The following is a 20446-nucleotide window of genomic DNA, read 5'->3' on the forward strand; positions in this document are numbered from 1 at the left end:
CGGATTATCGATCATTCGTTATAGGATGAAATGGCCATGTCATGGATGATCGATCAATTGACTACAATTGATAGATCATGTTTTATATTTTTGGCCTGCACAGTTCTAGATGATCGATCACGATGAGTGAGTGATCGATCATTCCAATGCCAGACTAAAAATGTATATTTTATACAACATGGGAATATCTCTCTAAGTGATTTAACATATTTCTAAGTGATGTGTATGATGATTCTAAACATGTCTATATGCAATTTAAATCTTAAAGCTTCGATCTCACAAGTGCTTAAGGAATAGAAATTAGAATGCTCTCTTACATAAATTGACTTACTTTAAATGTTTGTCTTTGATGCTTGAACTCAGGTCTTCTCATTGTCATCTTCTTTGTGGATGTTTCTTCAAGAGATGTTCTTCAATTGTGCTTGAGGTCTTCTTTTTGGCTTCGAAGCTTTTGACCTTGAGATGCTCTTGAAGGTGAAATATCTTAAATACTTTATATTTGTAAGTTATTAGTTCAATTAAGTTTTGTTATCATCAAAAGCAATGTGGGAGTAAACCTACGATAAAAAAATTTCTCCCTTTCTTATGATGACAAAATTTAACTTGGAAAAAATAAAAATTACACTTTTCTAAGGGTAGGAGTTAAGTATATATGCTATTCTAATCATAAGCTCCCCCTTTTTGTCATAATAAAAAACATAGTGAATTTAATGGAAATATAGAACAAAAAGTGGCTTAAAAGCCATGTCATAAATGATGTTCCAATGATTACAAAATGATGTGTATAAGTATAAAGCCATACATAGAAGTATATCAAATAAAAACATGTTTACTAGCAGAAATAAAATAGATGGATGGATCCTAAGGTCAACTATGGTGGAGGTAAAAGGCAGATGAGGATGGTGTTAAGATGGTGCTTGATCCTCTATAATTGTGCCTTCGCCTCGTCGAGGTTGGACATAATTGCTACCTGACTAGCCTGGACATCATCTACAACATCTTCGATAGTGGAGAGCCGATCAGTGGATGATGAAGTACCTTCCTGCTTTCTTCTCCTCTTTGCTAACTCATATTGATCTGCGAGATGCTCCAGACTCATCTTGTCTCTGTAAGTGGAAGGTTGCGGGGTTGTCTCCTTCGGTATCTTCTCTCTTTGGATCCATTGTCCATGCTACTTTATGAACCCAAAGTTTCCAACCTTTCTTTCACTGATAGACATCTTGTCAAGTCCACATATACCTCATCTAAGAGGTCTACACCACTATGGAGAAGAATGGCGGTGATCTCTTGTGTGAACGGTAGAGTGTCTACCTTTGAATTGATAGCAATATCAGTCATCCTACTGGCCATGAAGTACTCGTAATCTAGAGGAACCTTCTTGAAGATAGCCATCAACCAAAAAGTTTTGGTTGTCGTGAGGTGAGAGAAGGTTCCCTTCCTAGGATTCAATATGTGAGTCACTATCTCGATGGCGAATCGTTATGGCAAAGTGAGGTCCCTTATCCTCACTTCATAGGAGCTCCCTAATATCTGTCCAAAGAAATTGAAGATTGCATCTTGTATATTCCGAGGGATGTCCTCGTGGAAATCTGTCAACCAATTTTTCTTTATGTATCTCATCGTGCCCACGATAGTGGAGCCAAGGAGATTATTCAAAGCAGGAATCTGAATAGAAATGGATGTTTTCTTCTCACAAGAAGAAATCTTGAGACTATGAGGCCCAAGCTCCTCAATTTCTAAGTTCGTGTAAAACACCTTCACTAGAAGAGGATACACGGGCTCTTCTCTCTCTAACAAGCCTTTGTAAGTCTAGAAGAACTCCATAAAGACTTCTTTTCCCTTTCATAAAGCCTTTGTAGTTCAACGATGCTTTTCAGGGCAAAAGTAGAGAATATCTTTTTCTTTGATTCTGAGTATGGAAGTACTCCTTCCAATTTGACATTCCTTGTAGATGTCGTTCTCCTTTCTTAGAGACTTGTTCTTTGCCATGACCTTTGTTCTCATCATCTTGCTCAGTTCAGTTTTTGAGAGAAAATGGAAGAAATGAGGGTTTTAGCCTTGGATTTGAAGGAAAATCTCTCAAAAGCGAAAAGGAGTAGAGATATGAGGTCACTGGAGCTTTGGAAAATTGTTGGAATGGGTTTTGAAATAATTTGGGATGAAGAGATAGGTTAAAATTTTGAATGTGAATCTTCATTTTCTATGTCTGCACCATGAATGATTGATCATTCTGCTTTGATTGATTGATCAATCACTTAAGTTGATCGATCAACAATAGGCATTGATCAATCAATGACCTTAGCAGAATGATTGAAATGTGATATTTTGATTTCCATTTCACTCTTTTGTCACTATAACTATGGGATGTGTACATTAAACTCAGTTTTTTTAGTCGAAGTGAATCAAGGTGGGTTGCCCAAATCTAGTTCTCCTTGAAGCTTAGAAAAATGGTCAAATCCTAGTGGCTTTGTGAAATTATCCATTAATTGATTTTTAGTGGGGTCAAACTCATTTCTATTAACCTTGATTTGGACCAGCTCTCTAATAAAATGATGTCTAATTTCAATAAGTTTTGATTAAGAGTGGTGAACCAAGTTCTTACTTAGACTTATGACGCTCATGTTATCGAAATGGATAAGAATTTCTTTTAGCTCTAAACTATAATCTTCTAGTTGTTGTTTCATCCAAATAAGTTTAGCACAACAACTTCCACATGTTATGTATTCAACTTCAGTAATAGATAGTGCAATTGACTATTGTTTCTTGGAAAACTAAGAGACTGTTGATTGATTGATCAACCTTTGTGACTAATTGATCATACAAAACTTTTCCAAACATGGACATAAAGCATAATTGATCTTAGTAAAGTCATTTATTGATCAAACTTATTATGTATTTCTAGTGGAAATTTTGATTGATCGATCATACCATGTACATTGATAGGTCAACTTAAAATGTTAGACCCAATGGAAAGATATTGATCGATCATACTGTTGAAATTAGGATCCTTTTTCCAATATTTCAAGCAAGGGAAGAGAGAAAGAAAAAGGAGAAAAGGGGTAGAAGGCTCTCGAGTAGAGAGAAGAAGAGAAGAGGAACAAGGTGTGAGCCAAGGAAAGAGAGAGAGAGAGATTTACTCAAGAGAGAATTATAGAACTTGATTAATTTCGAATTAAAATACCTCCATTTATAGTAAAGGAATTGATAGAGTCCTTATACAATTAACCTTTAAATCTCCTAATTACATTCCAACTCTAACTCTCTAAGATAATTCTATCATGAAAGGATAACACAATCTAATAGAGTTCTAATATAAGTTGAACTATAACTCTTCTTCAAGAACGTGGACATAAGGGAGGACGCCAGCTCATGGCCTTATCCTTGTGGGTCCCACATGATCTTCCAACTCATATTGATAATATTCCAGTTTGTGTATCTTTGTGGGTCCCACTTGATCTTCAAGTCTTCAAACTCATTTTAGCTTGTGCTTCTTTATTTTGTTAATTCATGCTTGCTTGGGTGAGGACTCTTCTTGGCATCCCACGTCCTCATGGTGGGTCCCACCAGCTTGTGCCCCATGGTGGGTCCCACATTGTAACACATACAATCGATCAATAAATTAAATTTTGACCAAAAAAATAGCCATTACAATGACTGATTGTTTAACCACTTTACAACGATTGATCAATGTAAACTCAACTTTTTGCAAACGGATAAAAAATGGCTAGTTTGGCTTGGAGAACTTATAAATCCCTCACCAAACCTCTCATTGAGAAGTTAATGATCTTTTGTTGGCATACCTACTTGCTTTTACTCTCAATCAATTGAAAATAATTCCTAAGTGTAATTTTGAGAAAGAGAGGGCCACACTTTGCAAAATTCTTGCATTCTTTTCTCATTTCATCTCTTTACATACACATTAGTCAAGCTCCTACATTCTCCATTGTGTATCAAAAGCCGGAAGCTTGGAACTCTCAAAGGAGAAGGGTATCTCTCCAATTACAAGGGTGTAGTTTTTACCTTTCTTGAGATTTTTTTATTTTTGGATGAGTTTATCTAGAACCTTAATAAATCTAGATAGAAAAGGTCTGTTAGAGCTATAATCTAGCTAAATCTCTTGGGGGGATTAAATAGAATCATGTATTTGAGCATTCACATGGCTTGAAGTAGAGCCGAAATCTCTTTCTTGTAATTCCAAACTAATAGAGCTATTATTAGTGGATTTCCCAAGTAAGGGTTCTTGGCAGTGAACACCAATAGGAGACATTGATAACAAAACATTTGGTGTTCAATTAGTGGTGCATGAAAATTTTCCTATTTTATTTGCATACTTATTTGATTTTTCACACTTTAAGTTTTAAACTTGAAATTCTCAATTCGCTCCCCTCTTGAGAAACCACCTAAGCCAACAACTTGATTCTATATGGTTCAAAAGTTTTAGATGACATTTGGTTTTTCATAGTGGATGTTTTATTTTTATGGAAAAAACTCCTTGTGAATGGAGTAACAATCTGAAATAGTGATTTTGAAAACTATAAAATTTTGGTGTAGTGGATGTGTTTGTATGAGTTTTGTTAAATTATGAATTTTTTTCATAAACCCATTCACCCTCCTCTAGGTTTACTTGAACAAAACCTTTTCAAATCGTCTTAGAGAGAGTGTGCACTTAAAGATAAATTACAAGTTGCGTACTAAAAATCCCAAGAGGATACTAAGCAAGAAGTGCATTGCCAACTCACATAGTAGAATCCTTAAGCACACCATTTAGTACTATGCTTTTAGAAGGAAGAGATTTTCTAGAACCTACCACTCTTGATGGTAATAATTATGAATTCTAGAAATATATAGTGAGTGTTTATAATAAGTCTACGGGTATTGACCTTCAGGAATCGATCAATGAAGGATTCTCCCTACCTTCAAGAGAATTAATTGGAAGGACAATTCCCTAACTCATTAATGAGTGATATAAGGTAGGCATGGCCAAAATGGACTATGTTTCATCTTATAAATCAGCAAAAGGTATATGGGATAAAGTAGTTAACGAGCCGAGCTCGACCAAATCAAGTTTCGGCTCGAAAGCTCGTGAGCCAGCTCGTTAATTTAACAAGCGGCGCGGGATTCAGGGGATTTGGGGGAGTTGGGACCGGGGAGTAGGACCAAGAGCTAGAGCGAGAGCGAGGAGGGGAAAATTCTTCCTCCCCTCGTCACCATCGAGCCCCTCCCGTCTGCTGCTATGGCCGCCTCTATCGTTGTTGATAGTTGCCTCGCCGGCCACCTTCTGCCTTTCCGTCACCGCCAATTTTTTGGTCGTTTCTTCCTCCTTGTCTGCCTTCACCTTGGTTTCCGTCACCGCCGCCTCCGTCATAGCTGTTATCCCCGACGAAAGTTCCTCGACAACGCCACTGGATCATTCCTTGTCCTCAGTGGAAACCAGAGGATAGGTAAAAATAATTTCCCTTCATGCAGAGATGAGTGTTAATTAGAAGGAGAGAAGAAAGAATGAGGCCAGTTTTATCCACTCCCTGTCCTCCCACGACCTCTTGAGAAATCCACCACGGCTCTTGAGTTCTCGACTGATGATAATTAACAAATGTCAAGCAGGATATGGGAACCACAGGGGAGTGTGTTCGGATGTTGCTGTCGTCCTCGTGCTATTTTACACGTTTCTCTTTAAAAATTCGACGTGTGTCACAAAGCCCTCTGTGTGGTGTGGCCCGTCTAGCGAGAAAGTTGTGTACCGGACGAGACGAAATGAAACCGGATACAAGACAAGGTGGCGGGGAGCCTCGCTGGCGAGTAGAGAGGAGAAAAGGGGGGAGGGATGGAAGTAAAAATAAAGAGAAAAAAGGGAAAGGATAAGCACGAGAGGAGACGTCAAAGAAAGGGACGGGAGAGGGGCGAACGAGCCAACACATGGGCGTCTTGACATTTTATTTGATTAAAAATTTATCTATAATTATAGTAATATATTAGATTAATTATTTTTTTATTTATTTCCCTAGAAGAGGCAATAAGAGGTCCATTTAACTTTTCTATGAAAATTTTAAAATATTTCTTGTAATTTTCTAGTAAGTCACTAATAGTAACAGAATTTTATTTAAAGGTTTTTTTTGGAAATATGTATCCTAGGAAAAATATTTATAGTTTTTCCTATAATATAAATTTTCAACCAGGGGCACTAAGGAGGCCATAGTAAATTTATGGCCAGATTCAAAAATTACAAAATAAGCTAGACAACATTTGGAGTAAAAAAAATTAATATTAGTGCGTTCTAATCCATTATCAAGATTCAATCCTGAACCTCCCCTATCATTCTTTTTATAAAATGTATGCATAATTTTTATATATAATTTATTTGACATATATTTTATGTAAAATATTAAATGTAGGTTAAGCTCGAACTTGGCTAGAGCTCGAGCTTGAACTTAGTTAAAATTATTAGGCTCGAGCTTAATTACAATTTTAGACTCGAGGCTAGGGTCGGCTAGAACTCGATTTTGAAATATTAAAATCAAGCTCGACTCAAATATAGGAAGATTCAGGCTCAACTCAATTCGATGTCACCTTTATGCCCAATTTTAAGTAAAGGTCATACCCAATTTTATGTAAAATGTATGCATAATTTTATATATAATTTATTTAACATGTGTTTTTTGAAAAGTTTTAAATGTATGTTGGAGTTCGAACTCGAGACATGTATTTTTTGAAAAGTTTTAAATGAATGTTGAAGCTCGAGCTCGGCTCGAACTCGGTTAAAATTATTGGGCTCGAACTCGATAACAACTTTAGGCTCGAGGCTAGGTTGGGCTCGAGTTCGAGTTCAAAATATTTAAATCAAGCTCGACTCGAACATAGACAAGTTCGGGCTTGGCTCTGTTCCATGCCACCCTACATGAACCGAAAATGACTGAAATTGGAGTATTTTATCAAAAGATCACAAATGATAATTGTGAAAAAAAAACATTAGAGCCTAATGGTAATATTAGCATAAATATGTCGATTAATCATAAAGTTTTTTCCCAACTACGTACGATTAGGAACGCATCCTGATTCCGTATTTTGTACGAGCACTGTTGCGTGTAATTTAAAAGTTTTTACTTCTTTCGGAGGCCTGGTAAACGATACTCGATTTGCTGTAGACTTGCGCGATTCGCCGGCTCTTGCTTGCAAGCTGCAACCTGTGGTTGTTTCGTCCTTCAAAAGGCTTCTGCTTGCGATGGCAATCTAATCGAAAATATTGCTAGTCCATGAAGAAGAGAGGACGAGAAGGAAATGGGCAACAAAATTGCGCGTACCACTCAGGTATCTGCTTCGGAATACTACCTGCACGACCTCCCATCTTCTTACAATCTCGTCCTCAAGGAGGTCCTCGGCCGCGGGAGGTTCTTTAAGTCGATACAGTGCAAGCACGATGAGGGCCTCGTCCTTGTTAAGGTTTACTTCAAGCGTGGGGACAACATTGATCTTAAGGTATTCTTTTTGGGTGTAGTTACCAATCATTAACTTTTTCTTTTATTTTAGGACTAATCTGGGTGTTTGTACGAATTAATATGCAATAAAGGCCCTGAAGCTGGTCTTTGTGAAGCTATTACTAAGCAGCTTATTGGGTTGTCTTTGTTTTTTTCATTTTGCGTGTGTAGAGTTCTTTGACAGACAATCTGACCACTTATCGTGCTTGTTCTTTGTTGGGTGTGCAGGAATACGAGAAGAGGCTATTTGAAATCAGGGAGATTCTCAGAAACGTTCATCACCCTCATGTTTGGCCTTTTCAAGTAAGACCTTAGTCTTCTCACATACTGGCAGTGACGAGCAGAGTAAATTTTTTCTTCCCTTTTTTCGATAGGAGTGGATTTTATTCGGGTCAGACTTCTATAGCTTGTTAAAGGAAACTAGAATTAAAGTAAAAGTTAGAACTTTTAGTTGCAGGTTATTAATTTCGATTTTTGTCTGTTGGGAGGATCAAACTAGATCCCTAATTATGTGGTGTTATAGACAATTTCAGTATGGATCAATGGCAGTAATAACGCTAATCCTTCTGTTGAAATGGATTATTTTCCGGTTATCTTCATATTGACTTCTATTTGAGACCTTTTCCATCGTAGTTGATTCAATTTGTAAGCTTGCATACTAATAAAACTGGTTGGAGTGGAGGTGCTAACGCAAGGAGAAATGAGATGATCTTGTTATTTGACATTAAACCCAATAGAAGGTCATTGAGGTAGCTGAAGTTTATTGTAGTAGCATCATTAGATCCTTTTACGGAGCTAGTCCAATTGTGGAAGTTCTATTTTCTTGTTTCTCTTATTGTTTTCGACCAACAGTTGGTATAAAACAGAACCATGAGGATGAGTGATACCTTTTTAAAAGAAATTTTTGGAATTGCATTTGATGCCAAATATACTATGTTTTCACATTGAAGGTACAAATGATGCAGACTATAACATATTTGCAGATGTCCTGTAAATTACATTATCTTTGCTACAGGATAAGATGTTGTTCTTCAAAAGCTTCAATAATGTGTTTTATAGGAATTAGTTTTCATTAATATGTGAGTAAGCTGACTCTATCTCGTTTGGTGCAACTTGCATATGAAGCAATTTTGGGGCCCTTTTAGTGTACAAAGGAAATTATAAAGAGAAGTGCCACTTTCTCTAAAGAATGATGTAGGATGATGTTATCCTCCTGTCAATCATAGATCTAAATAAAAGCAGTGTCCCCACCTTTTCTTTTATATTTTTCATAGTTGAGCACCAACACAAAAAGCTCATTATCTAAGGAGTGTGGATCATCTTGTGATACACTTTCACTCTCTTCCCTAGGTGAACAACTTTTTTCTGTGCGTTAACCTTCCCTCTCTTGGTGTACTGAGTGGGATTTGTGTATCATGGATTTGGCTTTTGTATTTGGCCTTACCGTGTAAGGGTACTGGCAGAAGTTTTGGGAAGAAGTTCCTGCTTGAAAAACTATGACTCTCATGTCACTAAAAAGAAAACATGCTACGGGTCTCTACGACTTGGCTAAATGCATACTGTGGTATATTACCTCTGTCAACTTAGCAAATTTGCTTTAAAATACATTTTTTTCAGCCTTTCTGGCACATGTTTTTTTCTCTTTTCCTGAAATTTGTTCTACCTGTATATGCTGTAATCTGAACCTTTCGTGCATGTCAGTGTGTGCCCTGAGATTGTGGTAAGAAGTGTTCATCTCTTGCAAAGAAGAAGGTAGAGTGGTTTAAAAAGGTCATGTGTAGAACCTGAAGAATAGAGAAAGGAAATGGAATTGCTTCTGTAGTGCTTTTGCACTTCTCTGCTTCTTTAGTTTTTGTCATGATACTGAGGTGTTTTTAAAGAGTGCACTGGTGAATCCTAGTGGCCTCTTATCAGTGATAATGATTATTTACTCTGTTGTCCTGATGTCCTTTTCCCTTGACTGCTCTTGTTGTAGTATTGGTTGGAGACTGACAAAGCAGCATACCTTTTACGACAATATTTCTTCAGCAATCTACTTGATCGACTGAGTACTCGGCCATTCCTCAGTCTCATTGAGAAGAAGTGGTTAGCTTTTCAGGTTAAGGGTGCAATTATAGATCCTCTGCCCCATCCCTTCTCTCTCTCTCTCAGGCTCATGTCTTGATTATACTGTTGATCTCAATGTGTCTTCAGATACTGTTGCTGACTTTGCTCTCTCGTTGTGCAGCTACTGTATGCAGTGAAGCAGTGCCATGAGAATGGTGTGTGCCATGGTGAGTTGATTTTGAGAGCTTTATGCTGGTGCTACCTGACATATGCAAGTGTTATCTTTTATTTTTTCTTGTCCTTCTTAGAAACCATAAAACATGGCTTGCCAAATCTCCACTAAATGTGTCCTGAATTAGCACTCTTCCTCATGTATTTACTGAATACAGGTTGAGGCCAAGTAAATTGAGGAAAAACATTATCACAATGAAATTACCTCTTTCTAAGAATTTCAGTTTAGAAATAATAAAATACCATTATTTTTTTTAAATTCTTCATCTAATAGTCAAAAGTGTATTTGCAATAGAGCATATTATTTATCTTTTAAGAAATCATTTACATCTCTTAACTATCCAATCTTACCTATGGCATTGATTGTTGGGATAATTGATATTTATGTTCAGCATTCAAACCCTAATTGGCTTTCTGTGAAATAAGCTCAACTTTTTGCCCTCTCTGTGATATTCTGGAGCTGGACCCCAGTCTGGGAGCAACCGTTTTCTTTTGTTGCATTTTACATCAGATATGGCCAATCCTGTCATGTATGCCCTAATTCAATTTGTCAATTCTTTGAGTATATGAGTCTGTTTTTGGGCATAGGCTTGGATGTATTATGCACATATTTATTTGTGCGTGCTTGAACTTGCATTTTTGACATCTGCATGCTTGAAACTTTCGTTTCTATACATCTATACATCCAAAGGTGTACATGTCTATGGAGGAGGATAACATTACTTTTAACTGTCAAGAAGAAAAAGGTCTTCATAGTTGGTGGTGTTTACTTCAACAGGAGACATTAAATGTGAGAATGTTTTGGTCACTTCATGGAACTGGCTTTACCTTGCTGATTTTGCATCATTCAAGCCCACATATATACCCCATGATGATCCCTCAGACTTCTCATTTTTCTTTGATACTGGAGGGAGAAGACGTTGCTATCTTGCACCTGAGGTTCTCTCTCTCTCTCTTTCTCACTCTCTCTTGACTTCTGCTTCTTTACTGCTAATATTAGCTTACTAAAATCTAATAATTTGATTGCCTGCTTCTTTTGAGATAGTATTTGTGTCTTTTGATGTATAAATTGCAGAGGTCACTGGTCACCTTGAAGCATGTTAAAATTCTGGGGTCTTGAGTTGTGTTTGTAATTGAGTTCTATAAGTTAAATTATCCTTGTCCTGAAGGACATTTGAGTCCCTTTAGATATTTTAAACTCTCTACTAATGTTCCTATCTGATCTTACAATTTATATTGCTGATTTGGGCTTTGAATTTTCAACGAAGTTGCCTAAGAAACATAGTCATAAATTATTTTTAGAAGTGATTTTTTTAAAAGTGCCTTATCCTTATTTTTAGTGGGAATTATTTCTCATTGATTAATATCAAGAAAAATCCTGTGGTTATGACTTGGGAAAACTTTCTTAACTTTTGGATAGCTATTTTGGGATAGACCTAGAACCGACTTTAACATGTTATTAGAGCCAGACGTATACTTGATTTGTGCTGCATTCAATTTGTATCTTACTTGTTTATACACATCTCAGCCCATTGTTCCTTTGTATAGGCTTGGACGTAAGATGAAGTTTTAGTTGGGAAAATGCATCCTAATCAGAGAGTCATTTGGGATTGTCTTGGACCCAATTTTAACACATATTTTCATATTTAGTAATAACTAGCTTATTTATCAAAAATAACTTCTTTTGGGTAATTTAAAAAGTAATAGCAATTGGAGCCAGCAGCAAAAGTTTTATTTTCCGAAATAAGTTAAAGCGAGCATGGTGACTTCATCTATTTGTGAAAAGTAGGCACATTTTTCTCTTTCCAGTGGTTTGACATATTTGGCGATGTCCTGTTTTTGCTAGCAAGTCTTCCTAAAGCAAAATGAAGACCTCTCAATTGAGATCATGAATTTGCCCATGTTAAGGCCAAGGCCTAAAAACTTTGGCCATCTTCCCCTGGATTCTTTGAACTTATCTAGTTATACACTGTCTTCTACTTTTCTATGAATATAAGAAATTCATTTGTTTGGCTATGCAAGTATACCTGAAAAACTAAACCAAGAACAGTATTGAAAGTCGGGAGTATCCATGTGATATGAATATGCAAGAAATTGAATGATTCCCTTTAAAGAATGATTAATTTTTTCAAATTGATTGAATAGGTAAACTTTTGGCTCTGATATCAACATGTATCCGGTCATTAAAATTTGAATTATATTTGATATGCAAATCGATTGATTGGCTGCCTTCACAGTTGGTCATGTCAATTATTAACACTGTCCCTGCAGATAGTGCTGCCACTGGATCAACTGTTCATGTCACTCTTGGGAAAAATCTTTTGTGTTTTCAACTTGTGTTTTCAATTTGATTGAATATCAGCATGAGTAGCCTAGTGATGAATATTCAAGTTCCTGCTGTTTTCCAGAGGTTCTATGAGCATGGGGGTGAGATACAAGTTGCACAAGATGCACCTTTAATGCCTTTCATGGACATCTTTTCAGTAGGGTAAGTGTTATCTTTATCTACTAATGACTCACAGTTTAAGAACATCTTTTGAGTAGTATGAAGATTTTAGCTTTTGAATCATTGGAAAGTCTTGCTTAGTATCACTGTTGCAACTGTAAACATTATGATTTCATTGTGCATTGTAAAACATATCCAACACTTTTTCTCTTTTTTGTTTTTTTTGAAAGTGAAAACTATCCAATGTGATTGACACATTTTCTGACAGTTATATGAATGACAAGTATGTGTGAGGCCTTCAAAACTATTTTATAACAAATGTTTGTAGTTTACATTTAAAAAAAACAAATGTTTGTAGTTTTCTTCTCATCCATGAGAGTTTTTAACTTATCTTTCATAAAAAAAGATCCCAATTATAGCACTCCAATCATTCAGATGATGCTCTCATATTGATGATGATGGGTTCTGTGCTTTATTGAACCAGAAGTTTTTCTTCAATAATTTGAAACTCTTAAATCATTTGTTGGAGCCATTGAGTGGGTCAACATGTAAGTGATTGGTCTATCCGTACATCTCATGAGTTGACATGGCATGTAGTGATACTTGCAGGGATTGTGAGAAGGAATGTCTGAGCTTTTGACCATTCAATAATGTTTTTCCAGTTACTACTTTTTTTGAGTAAATGAGAAAAAAAAAAGAGTATTCTACAGATTTTCTGGTTTTGAACCTTTTCTTTCCATGTGACCCTGTAGTCTTCTATGGTCCAGTGTCTTCCATGCCTTTATAGGCCTGAATCCCTTGCATGTCTTTTTGGGAATGAAGTGGCTGGAAAACTGTTAAGACAGGGCAAGGTTGTCCTCACTCCTATAAACATGATTATTTTGTAATTCCAAGAATCTGTCACTTGAGTACAAGAATGTCTCTCACATCACTTAGGTTTCTTTTACCACATTTTCAGGTGTGTCCTTGCAGAGCTTTTTCTCGAGGGTCAGCCACTGTTTGAATTATCTCAACTGCTTGCCTACCGTAGAGGACAATATGATCCTAGTCAATATCTTGAAAAGGTTACATTTATTTTTGTTTTGCATCCTGTTAATTCATGCTTCTTTGTGCTGATTCCAGATTTTGTGGATGGCCTGTGTTTTTAAACTAGATACCAGACTCTGGAATCCGCAAGATGATACTCCACATGATTCAGCTGGATCCCGGGTCAAGACTTTCTGCTGAAAGCTATCTGCAGGATTATGCATCATTGGTGTTCCCTGGCTACTTTTCTCCCTTTCTGCATAAATTCTTTTCCTGCTTGAGTCCACTTGACTCTGATACAAGGGTAAGAAGATTTTGCAAGCATGCTTGGTGGAGCTATTCAATAAATCAATGATGAGAAATACCTTCCATATAAAAAGTCTTTCATCTATGATTAAGTCGAATATCTTGTGGGAGACTGCAACTCTTGCCTGGTAGAGGGTTTCTATTTTCTAAATAACTATGCTTAAACAAGTGGAGAGTAGAAACTACTGGGAATTCTTTTCATTGTCAATTTTCATTAAGATATTCCTTTTCTCCTAACTGCTACAAAGGCAAACAATAACAGAAAAAAATAGTCTGTGTAACTTGGTTTTTAGTTTTTAAATCTTCTGAGTAAATGCTAGTGATGAACTAACTGGATGAGCATACTATTTGGCAGGTTGCTGTGACACAAGGTGCTTTGCATGAGATACTTAAGCAAATGATGACCCAGTCAAATGTGGAGATAGTTCCTAAGTCTCCCAGTGAAAATGGTGAATCTTTTAAAAATACAGAAAATGGGAGACACAATTTGAATTCACAGATGAATTCCATGAGTAGTGGTGTCAAGTCAGCAAAATCCAACCTTGTTACTGATACAAGTTCTCTCCTTACGGCAGTTGAACAAAGCAAACCTTATTACTCCAAGGACAAGCTTGAAAGAGCTGATAACTTTTCAGATACAAGTTCTGAAGTTCAGAAGAAACATTCAATTGGGTCAGCCCAAAGTCTAACCATGGAATTCAAGCAAAAGAATTTCCTGTCTTTTAGAAGACTCTCTAAGAAGGATTTGAAGTTACTAATCTCAGATTACAACCTGCAGTCAGATACTTACGGTTTGAATTTGTTTCTTGGATCTCAGAATAAACTGAAGTGCGAGGGAATGGTACTAATTGCATCCCTTGTATGTTCTTGCTTGCGAAGTGTCAAGCTGCCACAACTGAGAAGAGGAGCTATACTTTTACTCAAGTCTGCAGCCTTTTACATTGATGACGAAGATCGATTGCAGCGTGTGATTCCTTACGTGATTGCAATGCTTTCTGATCCAACTGCTATTGTTCGATGTGCTGCCCTGGAGACCATTTGTGATGTCTTGCCTTTGGTCCAAGATTTCCCTCCTAGTGATGCCAAGATATTCCCTGAATATGTTCTCCCTATGCTCTCAACTCTTCCTGATGATCCTGAAGAAAGTGTCCGGATTTGTTATGCTAGCAATATATATAAGATTGCCCTGACAGCATATCGCTTCTTGGCACACTCAAGAAGCTTGAGTGAGGCAGGTGTCCTTGAGAAATCAAGTTCACCCAAAAAGTCATCAAAACATTCACAACTAACAAATTTAAAGCGGTTAATAGCCGATGTTGTTCAGGAGCTAGTTATGGGCCCGAAGCAAACTCTAAATATCAGGAGAGCCCTTCTCCAAGACATTGGTAGCCTTTGTTGTTTCTTTGGTCAGAGGCACTGTAATGACTTTTTGTTACCTATACTCCCTGCATTTCTAAATGATAGAGATGAACAATTACGGGCTGCTTTCTATGGCCAGATAGTGCTTGTCTGCTTTTTTGTTGGTCAGAGAAGTGTAGAAGAGTATCTTTTACCTTACATTGAGCAGGCTTTAAGTGATACAGTGGAAGCTGTGATAGTTAATGCATTGAAATGCCTGACGTTGCTATGCAAAAATGCATTTCTACGCAAAAGAATCCTGCTTGAAATGATTGAACGAACCTTTCCATTACTGTGCCATCCCAGTCAGTGGGTAAGAAGGTCTTCCGTTGGTTTCATTGCTGCCAGCAGTGAGAATTTTGGACCTGTCGATTCTTTTGTGTACTTGTCTCCAGTTCTTCGATCTTTCCTTCGAAGAGAGCCTACCTCCCTGTCGTCAAAAAAGGCTCTGATTTCTTGTCTCAAGCCTCCAGTCTCTAGGCAAGTGTTTTATCAAGTTCTTGAAACTGCTCGAAGCTCAGATATGTTGGAACGACAGAGAAAGATATGGTACAACTCACCTGCTTACTCAAAGCAATGGGAGACAGTTGATTTAAATCAGAAAGGTGGGGACGAAGATTCTAAACCCAAACAAGCTGTTGAGAATGGTTCTAAGGTGAGAGCAAAGGGGAGTTTCACCCACTCTTCTTCAAGTGCTATGGATATTAGAGATCCCCTTAGCTCAGATAAATTGCAATTTTCAGGTTTTATTTCACCTAATGCTGGAAATAGTTTTATTTGTGATGGGCCTGCCGAAGGGATACCTGTCTATTCCTTCAGTGTGGATAAGCGCAATGGTGGACTAGGAAACACTTCCATGGATTCTTCATCACAGTGGAATTCAGTTGGAGTTAGTGCCTCTTGCATGCCTTGGAGTGATCCTGGGAATAAATTGTTTGGCCTCGCTAGTTCCACATCTCCTAAGTTTGTTTCAGGTTCGTTTTTAAGCATTCAAAATGCATCCAATCAAGTTTACAAACTGGTCCAAGATGCTGATGACAAGGAGAATGATCAAACCACCTACATAATGAGCAAGTTTCAAGAAATGGGTCTTTCAGAAACTGTGAAAGGAAGCACATCGATCACTATGGAGGATCCACCTGAAGTTGCTGCCTTGCCATCGATTTCCAGAGGGCCAACTGCACAGGATACTGGATGGAGGCCTCGAGGTGTGCTGGTCGCACATCTTCAAGAGCATCGTTCAGCTGTAAATGATATTGCGATTGCGAATGATCATAGCTTTTTTGTTAGTGCCTCTGATGATTCTACCGTGAAAATATGGGACACTAGGAAACTGGAGAAGGATATCTCATTTAGGTCAAGGCTAACTTATCCTCTTGATGGGTCAAGAGCTTTATGTGCCACCATGCTTCGTGGATCAGCCCAAGTTGTGGTAGGAGCACATAATGGAATAATTCATATGTTTTCAGTGGACTATATATCACGAGGGTTGGGCAGTGTGGTGGAGAGGTATTCAGGCATTGCAGATGTAAAGAAGCGAGACATAGGGGAAGGGGCTATCCTCTGTCTAATGAACCATTCTCCTGATGGGATTTCAAGTCAATCAGTTCTATATAGTACTCAAGGTTGTGGAATCCATCTTTGGGACTCAAGGACCAGTGCAACTGCATGGACTTTGAAAGCAACTCCAGAGGAAGGTTATGTGTCTTCTCTTGTAACTGGCCCTTGTGGAAATTGGTTTGTCTCAGGATCCTCAAGGGGTGTGCTCACTCTGTGGGATTTGAGATTCCTTGTACCGGTTAATTCGTGGCAGTACTATCAGTCATGTCCTGTGGAGAAAATGTCCCTCTTCGTTCCCCAATCAGTGGGTCCCACTTCTTCAATAAGGCCATTGGTTTATGTTGCTGCAGGTTGTAATGAAGTTGGCCTGTGGAATGCAGAGAGCGGAAGTTGCCACCAGGTATTTATTGCCTGTCTCATGAGAACTTTGATACTTTTGCTACTTCCTGGATGGTAATTTGTGAGACAGTTGACCTTTCCTCCTTTTTTAAATTCATGGGTTTAACTTTTGAAGTACATGTTACATTTCATAAGATTTCATGGTCTTGCTGCTGAGGATCATTCTCAGCCCATATGGCAGTTTGGGTGGTCTTTTGGTTGTTTCTCAAACCCTTCAAAAACACAAAAATGTTTGAAACAAGGAGAATATCATTCTATATATATATATGTATATATATTTTTTTTTTGAAGAAAGGAGAATATCATTCTATTAGAAAGAATTTAAAGTTAAAAGATCTGAATTTAATGGCAAGGGCTTGTAGGCTGTTTTGGTGAGATTACAAGGGCACAGAGATAATTACATTCTTAAAATCTTCCAAGAGAGAACTTGTTGAAGTCTGTAGGACTTCTATACTCATCGGTTTCCAAACCAATTTAGCATCTTAGTTGTTTTCTTATCTTTTGTTGGCTTGTTCTTGGTTGTAGGTGCTGAAACTCGCAAATAATGGTGGTGAGATGGAAATATCTAACATACCTTGGGCATTGGCAAGACCTGCTAAGAAGTCGAGTCCACAAGACCTGAAACATAATGCTAATACAAAGTACAGAATTAATGAATTGAATGAGCCTCCTCCACGTCTGCCGGGCATCCGGTCCTTACTTCCTTTACCAGGGGGAGATCTGATAACTGGTGGAACAGACTTGAAGATTAGGCGTTGGGACCATTACAGGTGTTCTTTGTTAAGATCTAATCTTGTACATCTTATGTTAGGTCACTGTCACGTTGAGGTTTCTTATGTTATTGACTTTTTACAACTGTTTTGCAGTCCTGATCGTAGCTACTGTGTCTGTGGACCTTCTATGAAGGGTGTCATAGGAAATAATGAGATTTATGGAGCAAAATCCTGTTTTAATGTGCAAGTCGTACAGGTATGCCTCATAGAATAAGGTTTCTTTGTCTTTCCTAAAGAAAATGTTAGTTTGACAATCTCTGGTGTCATAATCTTATAGCATCATTGACCTTGCGTAACTAAAAATTCTGGAAAAGGTTACTCTTCTGACCACTTGTGTTTGATATCGCGCATGCAAAGGATTATACGATGTCTTTCATTGTGATCTTCTTTCCAGTGTGTTTGGTTGTTGAATCAGTTTTCCTATATTTTGTTTTTAGCCCATGAAACCAATATTTAAGTAATGGAAACTGGCAAGTTACAGTTTCTGAATACCAATGATTCAGAATGAATCCTTTAATGGAGTTAAGTATTCACATTTGACCTTGAAGAAATGGTCCAAATTCGCTTGTGATAAACTGTAGTATCCTCCAGGATTTTTAAGCTGCTGGACAATCTGATCTTTCCAAGAGGTCCTGGTGACCACTTTGTTATCACTGTGCCTGCTTTCTGTTAGTATGTGCTTTGTTTAAAGACTTATTTGTTGATTTGGTGGAGAGCAGGAGACATCTCGGCATCCTCCGGAAAGAAAACCAACTGCAAAAGATATCCTTTCTGTTGCTACGGCCGATACTGCAGGATGCCATCGGGACTGTATAATATCATTGGCATCAGTTAAGCTAAATCAGAGGCTTCTCATATCTAGCAGCAGAGATGGTGCTATCAAGGTGTGGAAATAAGATGAGAATGTCAACAATGTATATTACAGTTGTTTATTTTCTACATTATGTATATATATATATATATATCTACAGTGATTTGTAAATTCTGACTTGTTTATATTCATAGTTCTCTAAAAAGATGTGAGATTCAACGTTCTCTTTCATTGGGTACTTGATCACCTATGGCTTCTTCCCTACCTGAATGTTGTTATCTATTTAGTTCAAAACATTCATTTCTTTATATATTTCATTTCAAAAGACTAGAAAACTTGTTTCTTCATGTCTTTGAGGATATAGCTGAGTTAAATAGAGATTTGCTAATTTCCTACTGTGTAAAGGAGAATTACTTCTGAAGGTGTTAAAAAACTTAAAACCTGGTCACTGGCCCAGAAAAGTGATAAAGTATAATTGAATTTGGGTCCACTAGCTTCCAATGTCCCTTGCAATGGAGGGATGTCTTGCCCTCATTGTTGTTGCACGGCAATGACAAGGGTCGGGGACTCCTCCCCATCATTCTAAGAAAGGGGAGGGATGGTGGCTAACTCACCTTTGCTAGAAATCTACCTTGAGAAGAGGGGGAGGGGACTCTGGCCCCTACTCCTTTTGGTGATGACTGGGAGCGATGATCTCAGCATTGTTACTAAAAGTACAAACTTGGGGAAGGGGGTGTTGGTTTCAAGATCTCCATTGAGATAAACTCGATCATAACATTAAGTGACTAATAACGTTCAATAAAAATGCCTTGTAGCACAAAAACTCAAAAAGATTTTTTTTTTTTTGTAACATATCCATTCAATGCACTTAGGTTTGATCAAACGGATCATACAAAAAAGTTGCAAGTAGCTCAAACTAGAAAAAAAACACTCCAACTGAAGAGCCTAGCAACACCCTTTTGCCAAGAAAAGAGAGAAAACTCTATAGGAAGCAATCATCCAGGCAGCTTCCAACTGAGCAAGAAGGATGTTAGGCACAACAACAAGCTAGTCTGTCTAATTGGATATAGTGAAGCCTATTGTTTTGGCCGATAGAAGAAAAACCTTCACATGTGAGAATCTAGAGGCAATGAACCTCATCCCCCATATCATAAAGTGAATAGAGGACTAATCCCCAAATCCTTATGTGATTGGGATGAGACTACCATTGCCAAGTTGAATCACAATGTAATGGATGAGGCTACTGCTCAATGCCTTGAGCAATGATTTAGTTGATTCAGTTTTATCATATAAATTAGCTAAGGAAAAATATCACACTCTAGAGTTAGATTACTCTAGAAACATAGGGTGTAACACTTCTTAGTCTGAGAATTTATTTGAGCATTTATGCTTGATTGGAGATATCATCTTAGATGCTAATGAGGAACATAAATTGGGAGAGTTACTATCCTTGTTGGATGAATCACGTATTGTTTTTAAAGAAAATCCCAATTGGGCATAAAGCTTAGTATGCAGCTCCACTAAGTTAAAAAATGAGTGAGTCCTTGAAGTGTGAGTTCTTCTAGATTAAGAGAGCTCAGGAAACAAAATGACCAGCTTACTTCCAAATTAGAAGAGTTGAAATTTTTATGAAAGGAAAATGTTTTTGAAACAACGATAAGAGTGCTAAGAAGAAAATGGGGTATTGAAATCCCAGAAAGATGACAAAACATGTGTCACTTGCGAACAAGAATCTTGGTATTTGAAGATAAAAGAAGAAATAACTTTTGGAGTATATGTCATTGATGCAATTTTCAACAATAGACAGAATAAGACATGGAAGTAACCCATGGGTGGATCCTCACCATTCTTTCTGGAAAGGTTTTGGCTAGAAAAAAGTGGCCAAGAAAGAGAAAAACCCCCCAAGAGAAGGCTACAACCAGTGAGATTACAAGAAGTGAGCCTATAAGAAGATGAATGGGGCACCTTTCTTAGTAGAGGA

At 37.5% G+C, this 20446-nt stretch overlaps 1 protein-coding gene across 1 annotated transcript; it reads left to right on the forward strand.

The window, feature by feature from the left end:
• The first annotated feature begins 7236 nt into the window (after positions 1–7236).
• On the forward strand, positions 7237–18687 carry LOC137944416 (serine/threonine-protein kinase VPS15). Its single transcript, XM_068790096.1, has 12 exons — positions 7237–7470; positions 7698–7772; positions 9445–9567; positions 9697–9742; positions 10525–10685; positions 12155–12234; positions 13151–13256; positions 13346–13522; positions 13880–16882; positions 17407–17651; positions 17748–17850; positions 18374–18687. Exons 1-12 carry the CDS (start codon positions 7273–7275, stop codon positions 18548–18550), a joined length of 4494 nt encoding a protein of 1497 aa, XP_068646197.1. The 5' UTR covers positions 7237–7272; the 3' UTR covers positions 18551–18687.
• The last annotated feature ends 1759 nt before the right edge of the window (positions 18688–20446 follow it).

The sequence above is a fragment of the Aristolochia californica genome, unplaced genomic scaffold (assembly GCF_029961685.1).
Source record: "Aristolochia californica isolate CCGP_79_NKW_82.1479 unplaced genomic scaffold, dmAriCali1.0.hap1 SCAF_11, whole genome shotgun sequence".
Taxonomy (NCBI): domain Eukaryota; kingdom Viridiplantae; phylum Streptophyta; class Magnoliopsida; order Piperales; family Aristolochiaceae; genus Aristolochia; species Aristolochia californica.

Excerpts from the sequence above, each read along its gene's own strand:
- LOC137944416 (XM_068790096.1), top strand. The coding sequence starts at position 7,273 with ATGGGCAACAAAATTGCGCGTACCACTCAGGTATCTGCTTCGGAATAC. Across the intron at positions 12,235-13,150 it reads ATGGACATCTTTTCAGTAGG|GTGTGTCCTTGCAGAGCTTT; the intron begins GTAAGTGTTATC and ends CCACATTTTCAG. Across the intron at positions 13,523-13,879 it reads CACTTGACTCTGATACAAGG|GTTGCTGTGACACAAGGTGC; the intron begins GTAAGAAGATTT and ends ACTATTTGGCAG.